This window comes from Pimephales promelas, chromosome 16 (assembly GCF_988280905.1).
Source record: "Pimephales promelas chromosome 16, fPimPro1.hap1.1, whole genome shotgun sequence".
NCBI classification, from domain to species: domain Eukaryota; kingdom Metazoa; phylum Chordata; class Actinopteri; order Cypriniformes; family Leuciscidae; genus Pimephales; species Pimephales promelas.
Genome location: NC_142784.1, coordinates 32102874 through 32122624, shown reverse-complemented (window position 1 = coordinate 32122624; position 19751 = coordinate 32102874). Strand labels below are relative to the sequence as shown.

At 38.6% G+C, this 19751-nt stretch overlaps 2 protein-coding genes and 1 pseudogene across 7 annotated transcripts in view; all 3 read left to right on the top strand.

Moving 5' to 3' along the window:
• LOC120470741 (uncharacterized) overlaps positions 1-19751 on the top strand; it is a 54502-nt gene that overhangs the window by 2997 nt on the left and 31754 nt on the right. The window contains exons 1-2 of one of the 5 annotated variants that reach the window (XM_089120721.1): positions 1244-1379; positions 2566-2758. The exons of 2 other annotated variants lie outside the window; for them this stretch is intronic. The gene's annotated coding sequence lies outside the window, so the exon portion shown is untranslated. Of the gene's footprint in view, positions 1-1243; positions 1380-2565; positions 2759-10406; positions 10475-19279; positions 19539-19751 lie in introns of those variants that run through there. 2 more of the 5 variants (XM_089120718.1, XM_089120717.1) reach the window with 2 other exon arrangements.
• Positions 1239-9001, top strand: LOC148973404 (uncharacterized). Its single transcript, XM_039660323.2, has 3 exons — positions 1239-1379; positions 2954-3244; positions 7196-9001. The coding sequence occupies exons 2-3, from the start codon at positions 3118-3120 to the stop codon at positions 8521-8523; spliced, it is 1455 nt and encodes a 484-aa protein (XP_039516257.2). The 5' UTR covers positions 1239-1379; positions 2954-3117; the 3' UTR covers positions 8524-9001.
• On the top strand, positions 10334-15992 carry LOC148973403 (uncharacterized; annotated as a pseudogene). Its single transcript, XR_016146733.1, has 3 exons — positions 10334-10474; positions 12002-12281; positions 13668-15992. The product of XR_016146733.1 is annotated as an uncharacterized LOC148973403 (transcript).

Here is a 19751-nt window from a genome sequence, read left to right as displayed (position 1 = left end):
TTTTAAACACAGCCGGACTCTCCATTGGTCTAGGGCTGCAACTAACGACTATTTTAATAGTCATCGACTATAGAAACGATTAGTCGACTAATCGAATAATTATTACATTTTTCTAAAATTTAGCATGAGATTGCTTTAATTCTGTGGAAAATGATAGTAAACACAAGAAAGAAGGTGGGTACTTCAATGAAAATGCATATTTAATTGAACTTTAATGCTGATAGGCCGATTCATACTAAACGTAAATAAAAATGCCCGGTCTAAAGCCAATTAGGCCCAGTGCTTGGTCAGTATAGACATACCGGTAAATTCATATACAGAGAAACTCTATCATTTTTATAAAGGACAGGCACATTTGTTTAACTATTTCTATTATTATCTATTTCTATTATTATTAAAGACTTGGGTGCTTTGGGGTTACGCACAGCTTGCCTCGTTTGACTTTGAGGTAAAGTGTAGGCTAAAGGGGTACATTTATGCAATACAAAAGAAAGTGGGAAAGTTAGAGAGAGTGGGGAAATAGGAGGGACGAAACATAAGTACAAGTTTTAAGGATGGGACTTACAGGTTTGAATACAACATTACAACTAATATCTAAACATCCATCGGGAATGTGTGAGAACTGTGGACACTGATTATATATTGTAAGAAATATGATGAACAGAGGGACGTGCTAAGAGAAGAAATATGAAGGAATGGAGTTAACATTAAAGAATATATAGGAAACAGAACGTTAATGGTGTTGTTTCAGTTTCTGAATAACACAGGATTAATTAAAAGAATGTAGAAGAGATAGGCATGCCAAGATGATGATAAACTGTGGGTAAAGGAACAAATATCTGAAGGAAAACAATAGTATTGTGAATTGTTGGGAGCTAAAGAGGTAATGATAAATTATTATTATTTAATTTATCTTGACTGGTAAAAAACATTGCCCAAATATTGTATTTGATACAGAAAGAGAGAGTTAACGACGTACAGATTTCAGATGACTTAGCTTTAAAAAATAAATGTTGTGCTGCTAACGGTAAAGCCGTTGGTTCAGTCCAAAATTGCGACAGCGGAACAGCTGCGCCATACAGCGATTGTTGTCAAATCTGGAACTTGGTACTTCTACTCTTGGGGATAACATGCGGCCCCTTTAAGAGTGAAAAAGCGTCCGATTTCGCCCAGGAAGTGATTCCTCGCTCGGTCAGTCTCGGTGGAAGTTTTGATGTGGAGTTTGTAGCGGCTGATTTGTTAACGATCGTGAAAGAATGTGAATTATTTTCTTCTGATAACACGTTTATTTCCAGTCTGCAGGCGAGAGGTGTTTTCAGATTGCAGAGTTTAACATTAACCAGCTCCAGAGTACGAGCCCTCAGATCGGGAATACTTAGGTAAAGTTGATTTTATATTCGCACATTCGCGGACATCCCCGTTCAATAACTCGTGAACTAAACAATTTTACTACACAAATAACACCTAACACATATTACTACACTTATAACACCAGAAGCTACAATTTAATCATCCTCAAAACGAGCTTTCCTTCGCAGTGGACAATAAACATTGATCTCTGCAGGCTGCGGAGAAGGGACCGTCTGCAAAGTGCAAAAAACGAAAAGTGTTATTACAAAATATTAAAAAACGTCACTGTAATTCTCTGTATTGTTGCAAATGCAGATCACACATCATTGTCCTGCTGTTTTTATATAACAACACTTTGTTTGGATAAATGCAATACAATTGCATAATTTTTCATAATAACAAATTATAAAAAATAATGCATAAAAAAGGCTCATAAAAATGTATTGTGCTATTTTATGATAATTATAAATAATAATTATAATTATTATAAATATTATAACAAATAACAATACACTTTCACAGCCTTGCCACTAACAATAATAGGCCTAATATAAATGTTATATTTAAAAAAAAAAAAAAAGTTGTAGGCTGACATTTTTCCAAGGCCATAGCAGGTGAAATTAGCTTGGGTGAAAATACCTCTAGTTAAATGAAATCTTAAGTCTATGCCCAACTCTAAATTGTAATGAATTTATATCTTTGATTTCATAGTAACGCTTTACAATAAGGTTAATTTGTTCATTTTTCATGTATGAACTAACATGAACTAACCACGAGCAACACATTGATTACTGTATTATTTTAGTTAATAATACAACCGTTAATTGTTTATTCATGTTATGTCACAGGCATTGCATTAATGCATTAACAAATACAACTTTTGATTTTAATGTTTTAGTAAATGCTGAAATTAATATGAACTAATAATATTAATAAGTGCTGTAGAAGTGCAGTTAATCATTAGTTAATGTTAACTTATTTAAATAATAAAACCTAATTGTGAAGTGTTACTGATTCATGATAGCTAACAATTTCATACATATAATAAATACATTAAATTTACAACATCAACAAAATTAAACATTTTCCACAATTACCTTCTTGATTCACATTGTTTTGTTTGGTGAAGTAAATAATATTTAGTAATATTATCATCATTTCCCTATTTTCATTTGATGTGTTATGCATTCTAATCGTATCAACATATTTTCTTAGAATGAAAAAAAAAACACAGTTGTCAACGTCTGTCGCCATGGTTACTATGACGGTACGAGCGGAAACGAGGGATATGACGTCATATGACGTCATTGACTGGCGACTCCTCACCCCTGCTGACACGTCCCATTTCCTTGATTAAAAATCACAATTCTTTTGCAATTCACAAATAATTGGAAACATTTGGGATATTGTAAGTAATCAACTAAATAAAATATATAACTTTGGCCTAGTGGTTTTTGGATATTTTACTGCAAAAATCCTACATATTGTACCTTTAAAATTAACGCAGTGCTGAGAATTGAATGAACCAATGGTGATGCTGCATATCTGCACACACCAATCGGAGCGCAGTATAAATTCTTTTAAAAATCTTTGTTTTTTCTAGATCTGGTCCTGTGGGCGTCAGTATCACCCAGTGATCACAGTTCACACCTGCAGTGAAGCCCCTCCCACAACAATTCACCAATAAATACTGGGAATATTCCCATCATCCTACAAGAGAAGGACAAACTCCAGGAGTAGCAGCTGAAATCTGTGTGACTGTTAAAGATGGAGGTTATTAAAGAGGAGATGGAGTTTATTAAAGAGGAGATGGAGGTTATTGAAGTTGAGATTGAAGACATGAGTGATCCAGAAGCATCCAGAATAAAAGATGAAGATACTGAGGAACAAATAGGTTGGTGTCCATTCTTGATTCTTCATTGTTGACACTTTGTTGGCTGTGAAATAATAAGTTGTATAATGATGATAAATGATTTAGAAATGTATCTAATTGATTCTAACCTTAAATTATGTTAAAGGTGCTATACGTAACTTTTCTTCTAAAACTTTTCTTCCTTTTTTATCGCATATGTCTGAATGGGTTGTAATAACACATTACAATGATCCACTTGTCGGGTTACCTCTGAAGGCCAGTATTCCTATTTCTATGTGAAGTCTCCGGGTCGGATTTTCTGCGAAAGCCATCGGATGTGACGCACATGCGCGCTACCGAACCCTCTCTCCTTTTTATATACAGTCTATGCGTGACGGCACTGACGAGTCTGATAACACGAAAAAACTCCTGCCTCCAGCACAACACACACTCCAACACAAACTCCACAAAAACAAAACAAAATGTATCTGCTGAAGCTCGTCAGGCCAAACGTGAATCATATCGACTTAGGACGAAAACACGGATCAACATCGGCAGAGCGTTTGAATTATGGAGACCTCCGCTATTTTTTTATTGTGATAAATTACACGTTTTTAGAAATGATGAAATAATGGTAAACTTTATTGAAATAGCAAGGTAAACTAAAACTAACCGTGGGGCCAAAAAGTATTTAGTCAGCCACTGATTGTGCAAGTTCTCCTACTTAGACAGGTCTGTAATTTTAATCATACGTACACTTCAACTATGAGAGACAAAATGAAAAAAAAATGCAGGAAATCACATTGTAGGATTTTTAAAGAATTTATTTGTAAATTATGGTGGAAAATAAGTATTTGGTCAATAACAAAAGTTCAACTGTGTAACATAACCGTTGCTGGGATTGACAGAGGTCAAACCTTTCCTGTAAGTCTTCCCCAGGTTTGCACACACTGTAGCTGGTGTTTTGGCCCATTCCTCCATGCAGATCCCCTCTAGAGCAGTGATGTTTCGGGGCTGTCGCAGGGCAACACGGACCAACTCCCTCCACAAATTTTCTATGGGGTTGAGGTCTGGAGACTGGCTAGACCACTCCAGGACCTTGATATTCCTTTACATTTACATTTATTAATTTAGCTGACGCTTTTATCCAAAGCAACTTACAATTGCTATATATGTCAGAGGTTGCACGCCTCTGGAGCAACTAGGGGTTAAGCGTCTTGATCAGGGACACATTGGTGTCTCACAGTGGATTCGAACCTGGGTCTCTCACACCAAAGGCATGTGTCTTATCCATTGCGCCATCATCACCACCCGACTCCTCCATTGCCCGGACGGTGTGTTTAGGATCATTGCAGACTGATCTCATGAAGTAGTGTGTGTATGACACGCCAATTCGTATTTCCATTTTTGGCGTGCTATCAAGACGCATAATCGCCTTTCAGCGTGTTTATGAACGCCGTTGACTTAACGTTATATAAATATATGACTTACCTCAACCCCGTCCCTAAACCTAACCGTCACTGGGGTTAATGGCATTTATGACTGTTCCCTTACCATCCTAGGTAAAAAAAAGATATGACTTACCTCAACCCCATCCCTAAACTTAACCGTCACTGGGGTTAATGGCATTTATGACTGGAGATTTGACTGCGTGTTCGGACACGCGGAATGACGCGGACGTTAATGGCGTAGACATATACGCATACACGTGGATAGCACAAAATGCGTGGAGATAACACGCCACCTGACTCGAAAGTGGCGTATATGTTTACGCAAAAGTCATGATGTCATGTTGATCATTGTCATGCTGGAAGATCAAGCCACGTTTAATCTTCCAAGCTCTCACTGATGGAAGGAGGTTTTGGCTTAAAATCTCACGATACATGGCCCCGTTCATTCTTCCCTCAACACGGATTAGTTTTCCTATCCCTATTGGAGAAAAACAGCCCCAAAGCATGATGTTTCCTCCCCCATGCTTCACAGTAGGTATGTTGTTCTTGGGATTAGTTGAGTTTTTACCAAAAAGTTATATTTTGGTTTCATCTGACCACATGATATTCTCCCAATCCTCTTCTTGATCATCCATATGCTCTCTGGCAAACTTCAGACATGTACTGGCTTAAGCAGGGGGACACGCCTGGCACTGCAGGATTAGAGTCCCTCTCGGTGTAGTGTGTTACTTATGGTAGCCTTTGTTACTTTGGTCCCAGCTCTCTACAGGTCATTAATCAGGTCCCTCTGTGTAGTTCTGATATTTTTCCTTGCCGTTCTCATGATCATTTTGACCCCACGAAATGCGTGGAGCCCCGGATCGAGAGATTATCAGTGGCCTTGTATGTCTTCCATTTTCTCACAGCTGATTTTTTCACGCCAAGCTGCTTGCCTATTGTAGATTGACAATTTTCTTCCTGGTGTCCTTCGACAGCTCTTTGGTCTTGGCCATGGTTGAGTTTGGAGTTTGACTGTTTGAGTCTGTGGACAGGTGTCTTTTATAGACGCTTTCAGCAGTGACAACATAAACAAACGGTACTGCGCATGTGCATTAATCTGGCCCAAACTTAACTTCCGGCAGACTTGCGGAGACAATCCATAACAAGTAAATAACCTAGTAGCTGGTATCTTGCCAGTCAAAGAAAATAAATGTTACCTGGCCAAACTGAAATGTGACACTACCAGACCCGTTGAACAAAAATTGGAGACAAGATGTTTTTCTACCGACGTGTCTGATTTACCGCAGTGTTAAAAAAACTGTGGCGAGCGCGACGGCGGAGTTTGAAAAGGTTAACATAGCTAGGCTACTTACATGCTTGCTAACCTTTTTTAAGGTGGGTCTCCACATTGACAGCATGTTGGATGGATCTGTGCAGCGCTGTTTATGATACTAACCATTCAATACACAGACTGGTCCGCTGTCAATGTGTTTGCGAGAGAGAGAGTGAGAGTGAGAGCGTCCGAATATGCGCTGTACGCAACTCTGCAGTCAATTACAACTTTTCCCATCTTAAATTGTTAAAAACACGGAAATCAATATGTGGCGGTCAGCGCTGATAATGTGGTGGGCTGCCACTAATAAATGTATGGGAAACACTGTACCGGTTATCACTCAGATAAACATAGGCTATTTTAATACCGCCGTCTCCCTCACCTTGACATTTTTTATTTTTAAAAATTGCGTTTGCTCCCTAGGTCAGGTTGCACCCCACAGCTCAATAACCTGCTCATCACCTTAAATTTCACTGCATTTGTAGTCAATGCCATATTATCCAGTAAACACTAATAAACGAACAGAACGGAAGTTAACTTTGGGCCAGCTCATCACCATGGCAACGCGTCTGATGAAACCGTCTATACAGATAACGGGTTCAAACAGGTGCCAATAATACAGGTAACGAGTGGAGGACAGAATAGCCTCTTAAAGAAGTAGTTACAGTTCTGTGAGAGCCATAAATCTTGCTGGTTTGTGGGTGATCAAATACTTATTTTCCACCATAATTTACAAATCAATTCTTTAAATGGGTATTATTTATTAGGAGCGATATTTTTTTTCCCTAGGATGGTAGGGGAAGACTCATAAATGCCATTAACCCCAGTGACGGGTAGGTTTAGGGACGGGGTTGGGGTAGGTCATATATTTATATATACAGTAATGTAACGTTAAGTCAACGGCGTTCATAAACACGCTGAAAAGCGATTATGTGTGTTGATAGCACGCTAAAAATTGAAATACGAATTGCCGTGTCATACATACGCCATTTCATGACATCAGTCTGTCCCTCTTGTAAAGTACATATGGCACCTTTAATGTTGTATAAAGCAATGTGTCAAATTGATTTTTATTATTCAAATTGAGAATGATATAACAAACGTTCAACATCAACGATCTGATACTTTATACTCACACTGACAGAAACCTTTTCTCTTGTTGTTCACTTGAATTGTTCTAGAAATGATCCTCCTTAAGCTGATTATAACTACTTAATGTGTTCATTTTAGATCAGATGGAAATAGCAGAGCTAAGAGAAGACCTGAATGAAGTAGAGAAACACTTTGACTTCAATCATGTGTGTTGTTACTGTGGGAAGAGCTTTACTACATCTGGTGAACTGAAACGGCACCAAAGAATTCATACTGGAGAAAAACCTTACAAGTGCTCATACTGTGACAAGAGATTCACTCAATCTGGACACCTGAAATCACACGAGCGACTTCACACTGGAGAGAAGCCGTATCACTGTACTCAGTGTGAGAAGAGTTTCAAAGATTCAGCAGGTCTCCGTCATCATCTGCTCATTCACTCTGGAGAAAAAACTGAGCTAAGGGAAGACCTGAATGAAGTAGAGAAACACTGTGACTTCAAAACTCAAGGAACAAAAGCCAAAAAGCTGCACTCCTGCTCTCAATGTGGAAAGAGTTTCAGACATAAAGGAGACCTTAACGCACACGTGAGAGATCACACTGGAGAGAAACCGTATCCATGCACTCAGTGTGAGAGGAGTTTCATATCTTCATACATACTCAAACTTCATATGCGTTTTCACTCTGGAGAAAGACCATTTAACTGTGATCAGTGTGGTATAGGGTTTATTTCATCATCAAATCTAAAACAACACCTGAAAGTTCATTCAGAAGAGAGGCCTCATGTGTGTTCACTCTGTGGAAAGAGATATTCAAGCCTGGACAGTTTTAAACAGCACCAGAAAACACATGATGAAGTGAAAGATCATGTGTGTTGTGACTGTGGGAAGAGATTTACTAGAGCTGGTGAATTGAAACTGCACCAAAGAACTCATACTGGAGAAAAACCTTACAAGTGCTCATACTGTGACCAGAGTTTCACTCAGTCTGGAAACCTGAAATCACACGAGCGACTTCACACCGGAGAGAAGCCGTATCAGTGTCCTCAGTGTGGAAAAGGTTTTACTTTATCATCATATCTCAAAAAACACCTAACTTTTCATTTAGGTGTTAAGCCTCACTTGTGTTCTCTCTGTGGAAAGAGTTTCAGAGGAAAAGGAGACCTTAACTCACACATGAGAGTTCACACTGGAGAGAAACCGTATCCATGCACTCAGTGTGAGAAGAGTTTTACATCTTCATCCTTACTCAAGTATCATCTGCACGTTCACTCTGGAGAAAAACCATTTAACTGTGATCATTGTGATAAAGGGTTTATTTCATCATCACAACTAAAATCACACCTGAAAGTTCATTCAGGTGAAAGGCCTCATGCGTGTTCTCTCTGTGGAAAGAGTTTTCCACGACTGGGAAGTTTTAAACGGCACCAGAAAACACACAATGAAGTGAGAGATCATCATGTGTGATCATTATAACTGTGGGAAGAGCTTTACTCTAGTCATCTGAAACATGACCAAAGAATTCATACTGGAGAAAAACCTCACAAGTGCTCATACTGTGACAAGAGTTTCACTCATTCTGGATCCCTGAAATCACACAAGCGAGTTCATACTGGAGAGAAGCCGTACGACTAAACTCAGTGTGGGGTCGTATGAAAAGCTAATATGAAAAACTGTTCCAAGTGATCAACATTCGTTTTCATATCAACGACATTTAGATGAATTCCACAAGATAAAATATGGAGGATCTTGGAGGATCTTTTTTATATATATATAATTGAAAGACTAGAAAACTTAAGTTCAAGCTTCAACAGTGTAAATCTTTTTTGTGTGCAACATCTCTCTGCATGGATTGTGTGCTTAGTAGGTCTATCTTTATATTCATGTCACTTACTTATTTACAAAGTTTACTATATTGTCTTCTGATACAACATGCAATTCATGAGAAATAAACAGAAAAAAATTGTCTTAACAAAAAAGTGTTTAACTGCAATTGTTGAAACTGGTTCTCTCATATGGGCCATCTGTTGGCATCTTAGTAATGACTGATGTGTTTACTAAATATACATTGTCTGTCCCAACTCGAGGCCAGCGTGCTGAAACTGTTGCTAGGGTGTTAGTGGGGGAATGGTTTAAGTTGGGAGTCCCTGGTCGAATCCATTCCAACCAGGGGCGCAACTTTGAGTATATCCTGGTGTGGCAGTGATGTAGCTTGTACAGTATCTACAGAGGTGTCCTGATGGCTATTCTGCCAGCAATGCAACTATTTGAGGAAATTGAAATACAAAATGCGGTCATATGTTTAGATTCATATTCACCGAAAGTCACAATCAATATCTATCTTTCTGTCTATCTATATATCTAGTCTTAGTCTATCTATATCTATGTATTAAAATATTTATCTATAATCTGCGCTATCTGAATACTCTCGTCTACTACTCGTCTCTCTAGTCACAATGCTCTCAAGGCGGGCTTTGGTAGATTCTCTCCCCAAGGTGTGTAATGCACAGTGGGGGAAAGGAGCGTCGCAAACCGTTGTAAGATAGTACCTACTTTTTTGCATTAAATTCCGTTTTGTGATACCCAACAACATTACATATAATGGATAACAGTTTAAATGTTTATTACCAACAAGCAAATTGCACAAATTCTTTGAAAAATGAACCCTGCAACGCAGCCTTTCATGAGATGATTGGATTCCTTGAAAAAGCCCAAATCACAATGAACCGTTAGTAGGTGAAAGGGACACATAAGAAGATCATCACAAAATGAACAGTAACAATAAATGTGTTGATGGTAATTAGATCACCACATCATTTCTGCCTGCATTACACACAACAAATCAATCATTGTGTGAATGCACACATTTATTACACATAGAATGACAGTAAGTAGCTGTTATATGTTTTAGTCTTTAGTTTTATTATAATTTAATGTATGTATCATGACTGATAAAACATTGAACAGCTCATATTACGTTTGATTCAGAAAGGGAGAGTTAATGTACCGATTTACAGATGACTTAGCTTTAAAAAAGTTTTTTTTTTTTTTTTTTTAAAGAAATGTGCTAACGGTAATGGCGACAGCGGAACAGCACCGCCATACAGCGATTGTTGTCAAATCTGCAACGACGTTTCGCCTCTTTGTTCTCTTGGATATAGATATAACATGCGGCCCCTTTAAGAGAGAAAAAGCGGCCGGTTCGCACAGGAAGTGATTCCTCGCTCGGTCAGACTCTGGGCGGAAGTTTTGATTTGGAGTTTGTAGCGGCTGATTTGTTAACAATCGTGAAAGAATGTGAATTATTTTCTTCAGATAACACGTGTATTTCCAGTCTGCAGGTGAGATATGTTCTCAGATTACAGAGTTTAACATTAACCAGCTCCAGAGTACGAGCCCTCAGATCGGGAATACTTAGGTAAAGTTGATTTTCTATTCGCACATTCGCGGACATCCCCGTCCAATGACTCGTGAACTAAACAATGTTACTACACAAATAACACCTAACACATATTACTACACATATAACATCAGAAGATACAATTTAATCATCCTCAAAACGAGCTTTCCTTCGCAGTGGACAATATACGTTGATCTCTATGAACAGGCTGTGGAGAAGGGACCGTCTGCAAAGTGCAAACAGAAAATTGTTATTACAAAATCTTAAAAAAAAAAAAGTCTCTACAATTCTCTGTATTGTTGCAAATGCAAATTCACACATCATTATTCTGCTGTTTTTATATAACAACACTTTGTTTGGATAAATGCAATACAATTATATAATTAACAAATTATAAAAAATAATGCATAAATAAAGAGGCTTGAGCTCCTTCCCCTTTTGTCTCAAATTGTATTGCGACCTTTTCTGATAATTGTAATAATAATAATCATTATTATAATAAATAACAATACACTTACACAGCCTTGCCATTAACAATAGTTATATATATATATATATATATATATATATATATATAAGTGGTAGGCTGACCTTTTCCCAAGGCCATAGCAAGTGATATTAGCTTGGAGAAATGCATTTAGTTAAATGAATTCTTAAGTCTATGCCCAACTTTAAATTGTAAGGAATTTATAACTTTGATTTCATAGTAACGCTTTACAATAAGGTTCATTTGTTCATTTTTGCCAAGATGTAGGTGTCTGTGTTTCCTCAGTATTTTCAATTTTGACATTTTTCGGTCAAACCGTTGTTGTCTATATCAGTCATATAATGCAGGTTTAGGGGGTCCACGTCAATGAGCATGCACAGAGAAGTCAAAATTAAACATAATTTAATGACTCGTAAATGTAAGTACACATTGATGGCCTAAGACATGAAACAAGCGGTTTGTGTGAGAAAACGAACAGTATTTATATCGTTTTTACCTCGTGTAACCACAGCCATGTCCAACTAAACCGTTTCCAATGTTCCGCCGGAAGTGATCGCTTGCTCGTGTACGTCACTCATTGTTTACACAGAGATTTCTGAAGTTTTACCTTTCACTGTGAAGATCTAAACATATTTAGATATACAGGAAATCGCAAGACGATTTCGATAAATCTAAATATGTTTAGTGAAAGGTAAAACTTCCGAAATCTCTGTGTAAACAATGAGTGACGTACACGAGCAAGCGATCACATCCGGCAGAACGTTGGACATGATTCAGTGGTATTAGTCCCGCCCCCCCTCCACTATGATTGGAAGGCTGGGTAAAATGTGACAGTGAGAGCGCTGCATTTTATCCAAAGTTGAACATTTTTCAACTCCCGGCGACCAATGAAAACGCTGGGTGCTCGGCGCTTCAACGTGAAAAAAAAAACGCTCAGTGCCTCATTACGCTCATGGCGTTTAAAAAACGCGGCGCTCCAATTGAAAACAATTGAAAACATACGCCAGGCATGTGGAAAAATCCAGTATAAATTCTTTTAAAAATCTTTTTTTTTCCAGACCTGGTCCTGTGGGCATCAGTATCACACAGTGATCAACAATTCACCAATAAATACTGGGAATATTCCCATCATCCTACAAGAGAAGGACAAACTCCAGGAGTAGCAGCTAAAATCTGTGTGACTGTTAAAGATGGAGGTTATTAAAGAGGAGATGGAGTTTATTAAAGAGGAGATGGAGTTTATTAAAGAAGAGATGGAGGTTATTAAAGTGGAGATTGAAGACACGAGTGATCCAGAACCATCCAGAATAAAAGATGAAGATACTGAGGAACAAATAGGTTGGTGTCCATTCTTGATTCTTCATTGTTGATGCTTTAGTGGCTGTGAAATAATAAGATGTATATTGATGATAAATGATTTAGAAATGTATCTAATTGATTCTAAACTTAAATGATCTTAAAGGTGCTATACGTAACTTTTCTTCTAAAACTTTTCTTCCTTTTTTATCGCATATGTCTGAATGGGTTGTAATAACACATTACAATGATCCACTTGTCGGGTTTTGCTATTACCTCTGAAGGCCAGTATTCCTATTTCTATGTGAAGTCTCCGGGTCGGATTTTCTGCGAAAGCCATCGGATGTGACGCGCATGCGCGCTCCTAAACCCTCTCTCCTTTTTATATAGAGTCTATGCGTGACGGCACTGACGACATGAGTCTGATAACACCAAAAAAAACTGCCTCCAGCACATCACAAACACATAAATATAAAAAACAAAACAAAAATGTATCTGCTGAAGCTCGTCAGGCCAAACGTGAATCGGATCGACTTAGGACGAAAACACGGATCAACATCGGCAGAGCGTTTGAATTATAGAGACCTCCGCTATTTTTATTGTGATAAATTACACGTTTTTAGAAATTATGTAATAATTGTAAACTCTATTGAAATAGCAAACTAATAAATACATGAGACATGTACTGAATACCAAAGACTATTCCAGGATGACAAAAAGTAGGTGCTTTAGGATGTAACTTTTATTTTATGTACTAGATCTACTGTCTAACGTCACTCATCCACTACAATCATATTGTTTATAATACACATTTCCAGACACGTTCAGTACAGTTATGTTACTTCCTTCGATCTTACTGTTACACTGAAATTGTTCAGTCTAGTTCACTAACCGTTTTCGTTATCATATTATATATTCATCTGTGTTGACGTTGCTGATTGTGAAAAAAACACGAATAGTTTGTGAAATGCTTTATGCAAGATCACTCCACAAATGTAACGTTATCATGGTTTGAGCATGGAGCATTAGTTCAACATCAAGCTGATAAAAGTAGCCTATTATTGGAACGTTGCAGTTTACATGAGTTTCCAGCCTGTTGTGTGATGCTTTCTCTGGCATGTTGAAAGTCTTAGTGTGGCCGTGAACCATGACTGCTCCCTCTTGTGTTCGAGCATGAGCGCTCTTGTAAAAATTGATTGCAATCTGAAACATCACCTATAGAGGCTGCTAAAAAAATACATATAGCACCTTTAATGTTGTATAAAGCAATGTGCCAAATTGATTTTTATTATTCAAATTCAGAATGATATAACAATCTGATACTTTATACTCACACAGACGGAAACCTTTTCTCTTGTTGTTCACTTGAATTTTCCTTGAAATGATCCTCCTTAAACTGATTATAACTACTTGATGTGTTCATTTTAGATCACATGGAAAAAACAGAGCTAAGAGAAGACCTGAATGAAGTAAAGGAACACTGTGACTTCAATCATGTGTGTTGTTACTGTGGGGAGAGCTTCACTACATCTAGTGATCTGAACCGGCACCAAATAATTCATACTGGAGTTAAACCTTACAAGTGCTCATACTGTGACAGGAGATTCACTCATTCTGGACACCTGAAATCACACGAGCGACTTCACACTGGAGAGAAGCCGTACGCCTGTACTCAGTGTGAGAAGAGTTTCAAAGATTCATCAGGTCTCCGTCATCATCTGCTCATTCACTCTGGAGAAAAAACTGAGCTAAGGGAAGACCTGAATGAAGTAGAGAAAAACTGTGACTTCAAAACTCAAGGAACAAAAGCCAATAAGCTGCACTCCTGCTCAGAGTGTGGAAAGAGTTTCAGACACAAAGAAAACCTTAACAGACACATGAGAGATCACACTGGAGAGAAACCGTATCCATGCACTCAGTGTGAGAAGAGTTTCACATCTTCATACATACTCAAAATTCATATGCGTTTTCACTCTGGAGAAAGACCATTTAACTGTGATCAGTGTGGAATAGGGTTTATTTCATCATCACATCTAAAAAAACACCTGATAGTTCATTCAGATGAGAAGCCTCATGTGTGTTCACTCTGTGGAAAGAGTTATTCAAGCCTGGACAGTTTAAAACGGCACCAGAAAATACATAATGCAGTGAATGATCATGTGTGTTGTTACTGTGGGAAGATCTTTACTACACCTAGTGAACTGAATCAGCACCTAAGAATCCATACTGGAGAAAAACCTTTTGAGTGCTCATACTGTGACAAGAGATTCACTCATTCTGGACACCTGAAATCACACGAGCGACTTCATACTGGAGAGAAGCCGTATCACTGTACTCAGTGTGAGAAGAGTTTCAAAGATACATCAGGTCTCCGTCATCATCTGCTCATTCATTCTGGAGACAAACCATTTAACTGTGATCAGTGTGGTAAAGATTTCATTACATTGTCACAACTAAATAGTCACCTGAAAGTTCATTCAGACGAGAAGCCTTATGTGTGTTCTCTCTGTGGAAAGTGTTTTTCAAGCCTGGACAGTTTTAAACAGCACCAGAAAACACATGATGAAGTGAAAGATCATGTGTGTTGTTACTGTGGGAAGAGCTTTACTACATCTGGTGAACTGAATCAGCACCAAAGAATTCATACTGGAGAAAAACCTTACAAGTGCTCATACTGTGACAAGAGATTCACTCATACTGGACACCTGAAATCACACGAGCGACTTCATACTGGAGAGAAGCCGTATCACTGTACTCAGTGTGAGAAGAGTTTCAAAGATTCATCAGGTCTCCGTCATCATCTGCTCATTCACTCTGGAGAAATTTTTTTTAACTTTGATCAGTGTGGTGAAGATTTTATTTCATCACAACTAAATAATCACCCTAATGTTCATTCAGATGAGAAGCCTTATGTGTGTTCTCTCTGTGGAAAGTGTTTTTCAAGCCTGGAGAGTTTTAAACAACACCAGAAAACACACAATGAAGTGAGAGATCATGTGTGCTTTGACTGTGGGAAGAGCTTTACTACAGCTGAGAATCTGAATCAGCACCAAAGAATTCATACTGGAGAAAAACCTTTCAAGTGCTCATCTTGCGAGAAGAGATTCACTCAGTCTGGACACCTGAAATCACATGAGCGACTTCATACTGGAGAGAAGCCGTATCACTGCACTCAGTGTGAGAAGAGTTTCAAAGATTCATCAGGTCTCCGTCATCATCTGCTCATTCACTCTGGAGAAAAACCATTTAACTGTGATCAGTGTGGTAAAGAGTTTATTTCACCATCAGAACTAAAACAACACCTGAAAGTTCATTCAGATGAGAAGCCTTATGTGTGTTCTCTCTGCGGAAAGAGTTATTCAAGGCTGGACAGTTTTAAACTGCACCAGAAAACACACAATGAAGTGACAGATCTAGTGTGTTGTGACTGTGGGAAGAGCTTTACTAGAACTGATGAACTGAATCAGAACCAAAGAACTCATACTGGAGAAAAAACATACAAGTGCTCATACTGTGACAACTTAGATTCACTCAGTCTGCAAACTTGAAATCACACGAGCGAGTTCACACTGGAGAGAAGCCGTACGTCTGTACTCAGTGTGGAAAGAGTTTCACCCAATCAAGTAGTCTAGTTACTCATATTAGAAAGCATTGTTCTGTGTCACAGTGAGCAAATGTTTTGTTAGATTCACATAAAGTAAATGTGTAGTTAGTTTACTAATAAACTAGTGTTACTGTGAAATGCAGCAAGAATTGTGTTTTATATGTTGGAGAACAAGAATATTATTGAAAATTATGTTGATTGAACACTTACTCAAAGAAAATAAAAAATACCAAAATGAAAAGAGACTGGAAAGAAATGCAGAGAAGAGTTTCAGATGTTTATCAAACCTTCACACTCACATAAAAAACTGTTGCAAGCAATCAACAGTCATTTCTATACCACATAATTTTTTTTTATGTGAATGGAAGACTAGAAATATTTAAGAGGTGAAGCTTCAAAAGTGTGTATATCTAAATATATATTAGGGATATCAACGACTAATCGACGATCGGTTAATTGTCGATAATACATGTAATTGATAAAACGTATCGATCATCGATTTAGCAGGATCATGCGCGTGCGTGCTGCTCAACCGAGAAACATGTAAGCGAGCGCGCCTTGTAAGCGATTTTACACCTTCATCTCAATTCTAATTTGCGTACAGTGCATTCGCAGCCTTTTGTTTTGTGCAAATGTAAGTTGTTATGCTACGTTCACACCGGATGTGAATAGCGCGTCAAATTCGAGTCTAGTTTGACGCTTGACCACTTTGTGTTAATTCGCACGTCAAGAGCGAAACTGACGCGCTTTAAATCAAAAGGTTGAAGCGAAATCTACGTGCGTTTAAATTGAAACCCTTTGGCGGCCATCTTTTTTTATGTTGATCGAGCATTCATCGAGAGATTCACCGCACTGTATTTGTTCTGGAGAGCTAGAACAGTGGTTTGGGGATCATCGTAGCCGTATTTGTGTCCACCGGACCCTTCGGAGGTGAACCGTTTGGCGAGTTTCACCATTTACGGTAAAGATCCACTTGTCGGTGCGGCACTTCTGTCGCGCCGCGCTCCGCTTTATTCCTATGGGTGACGTCACGCGAATTTAACGCCCCCGCAAAGCATCCCGGGAAGGCGGCGTTACATTTGGAAAAATGCTGCGCGTCAAAAAGCTGGCCGATGCCCATCTTTATGCAAATGAGTTCCGTTGAACGCGCCACAACTATCCAATAGAAGTAGAGCATACCCAGATAGCAGACTGACATTGAGTCAACGTGGAAATATGACATCGAAACAACGTTGATCTGACATTATTTTGCTCATCGAATTAACGTTGAACCAACGTCAGACGCGTCATTCTCTCAAAACTAACGGAAAATCAACTTGAAATCAACGCGTTGTTTCAACGTTAGCAAACCAATTTTCGATTTTCATTTAGCTTTGAAGAATGCCGCGTCTGACGTTGGTTCAACGTTAATTCGATGAGCAAAATCAACGTTGTTTCAATGTCATGAGAGACGTCGTTTCCACGTTGATTCAATGTCAGTTTGCTGTCTGGGTATGGAGACGGGGGAAGTCTCTCGCAGATCCTCTGTTCAAGACTGGCCGCTGGCTCAAAACCACGGCCATAGCAGTAAACTTGAGGAACGCCCATCAAAGTACAAATGTGGTGAGGCGTCGAGACAACACGCGACTGTCGTGTCGGACAAATGGATCTCTACTGTGACTCGCTCCAGGAGCTGCGCTGGATGACGGCCACTGTCAGCGGTACTTCCACCTGTCCCGCGCCCAGTTTGATGATCTGTTGTCCCGCATCGCAGGGAGGATCACCCTCGCCCTCATCCATCTAATCTAGCTGTCATTTATTTTTGTTTTGATGATAAAGAGAGCCAGCCTTCAAAAGTTATTAACCTGTCTAATGATTTTTTTTGCTCTCTCACGTCCAGACACAAACTTATGCACATGAATGTTGGTTGCCTTTACATCATAATAATATTTCATATAATCTAGATATGGAATGAATAACATTCAATACAAAATGTACATGTCTTGTATATAGAAATAAAGTTTTAAGTGATGAAATATTAGCTTTGTTGTGCATGCATAGTAATCTCACCATGCATTTAGACATATTACAAAATAATTAATTTAAGCATCCAGATCCTTCACCACGTGAGCAAGCAGCTAGGCTCCTGATTGGTTAATGTGGCGCGAATTGACGCCAAAGTTCAGATTTTTCAACAAGTGCGAATTCGCGTCGAACGCCCCAGATAGCAAACTGACATTGAATCAACGTGGAAATATGACATAGAAACAACGTTGATCTGACATTGTTTTGCTCATCGAATTAACGTTGAACCAACGTCAGACACGTCATTCTTTCAAAACTAACGGAAAATCAACTTGAAATCAACGCGTTGTTTCAACGTTATGAAAGCAAACCAATTTTCGATTTTCATTTAGCTTTGAAGAATGCCGCGTCTGACGTTGGTTTAACGTTAATTCGATGAGCAAAATCAACGTTGTTTCAATGTCATGAGAGACGTCGTTTCCACGTTGATTCCATGTCAGTTTGCTGTCTGGGGCGTGAGTGCACAAATAGCACTAACTAACTAACTAACAAACAGTTTTAGTAATTTCCCTAAAATTAACTGTTTTTCCACCACAAGCTCCAACTCCAACATGATCCGCTCTCTTTCAATCGCTATTGCTTGTAGAAACCTAGCCGCCAGGAATCTAAACACAGTGGAACCTTAAAACCCTCTGCTGCCAACTAGCGTTTCGGAGCAGTACTGCAGAGCAGCCAACACCTGAACGCAGAAGTGTAAATGCTCACATCGGCGTACCCCCGACGCAGAAGTATAAATTGGCCTTAACAGTAGAGATCCACTTGTCCGACATGACAGTCGCGTGTTGTCTCGACGCCTCACCACATTTGTACTTTGATGGGCGTTCCTCAAGTTTACTGCTATGGGCGTGGTTTTGAGCCAGTGGCCAGTCTAGAACAGAGGATCTGCGAGAGACTTCCCCCGTCTCCATATGCTCTACTTCTATTGGATAGTCGCGGCGCATTCAACTGAATTTGTTTGTATAAAGATGGTCATATTGTATATGTGACAGCACAATTAGCAGCCCCTGTTCCTAATGAAAAGACTGAATTCCTCGAAAAAGCCAAAAACACAATGAAATGGGACACATGAGTGAGCGTATAATAGTAAAAGAAGATCATTACAAAATTAACAGTAACAATAAAAGTGGTGATGGTATTTAGATGAGAATAAATAAATAAGTGGTGATTTGAAATCGATTATATTCATTTCTACCTGCATTACACACAACAAATTAAACATTTTGCAAGTGCACACATTTATTACACATAGAATGACAATGCTAAGTAGCTGTCATATGTTTTAATCTTGAGTTTTTATTGTAATTTAATTATTGACTGATAAAATCTTTTGTGTAAAACACATATTACATTTGATACAGAAAGAGAGAGTTAATGTACAGATTTACTTAGCTTTAAAAAAAAAAAAGAAATATTGTGCTCAAATCTGCAACGGAGTTTCCCCTCTCGGTACTTCTACTCTTGCGTGTAACATGCGGCCCCTTTAAGAGTGAAACAGCGGTCGGTTCGCCCCGGAAGTGATTCCTCGAGTCGCTCGGTCAGACTCGGCGGAAGTTCGAGTTTGTAGCGGCTGATTTTGATCGTGAATGAATGTGAAATATTTTCTTCGGATGCCGTATATTTCCAGTCTGCAGGTGAGATATGTTCTCAGATTACAGAGTTTAACATTAACCAGCTCCAGAGAGTACAAGCCCTCGGTGAACTAAGCCAAAGAAGAACTTTAGAACTACTATGGCACTCTATAGAATTAAAAAACCTTTATTATCAGATAGCTAATAATTATGTACACATGAATATTAGGAATTTTCTTTCCAGCCTTCATGTACAATTATATATCACTTATAAAT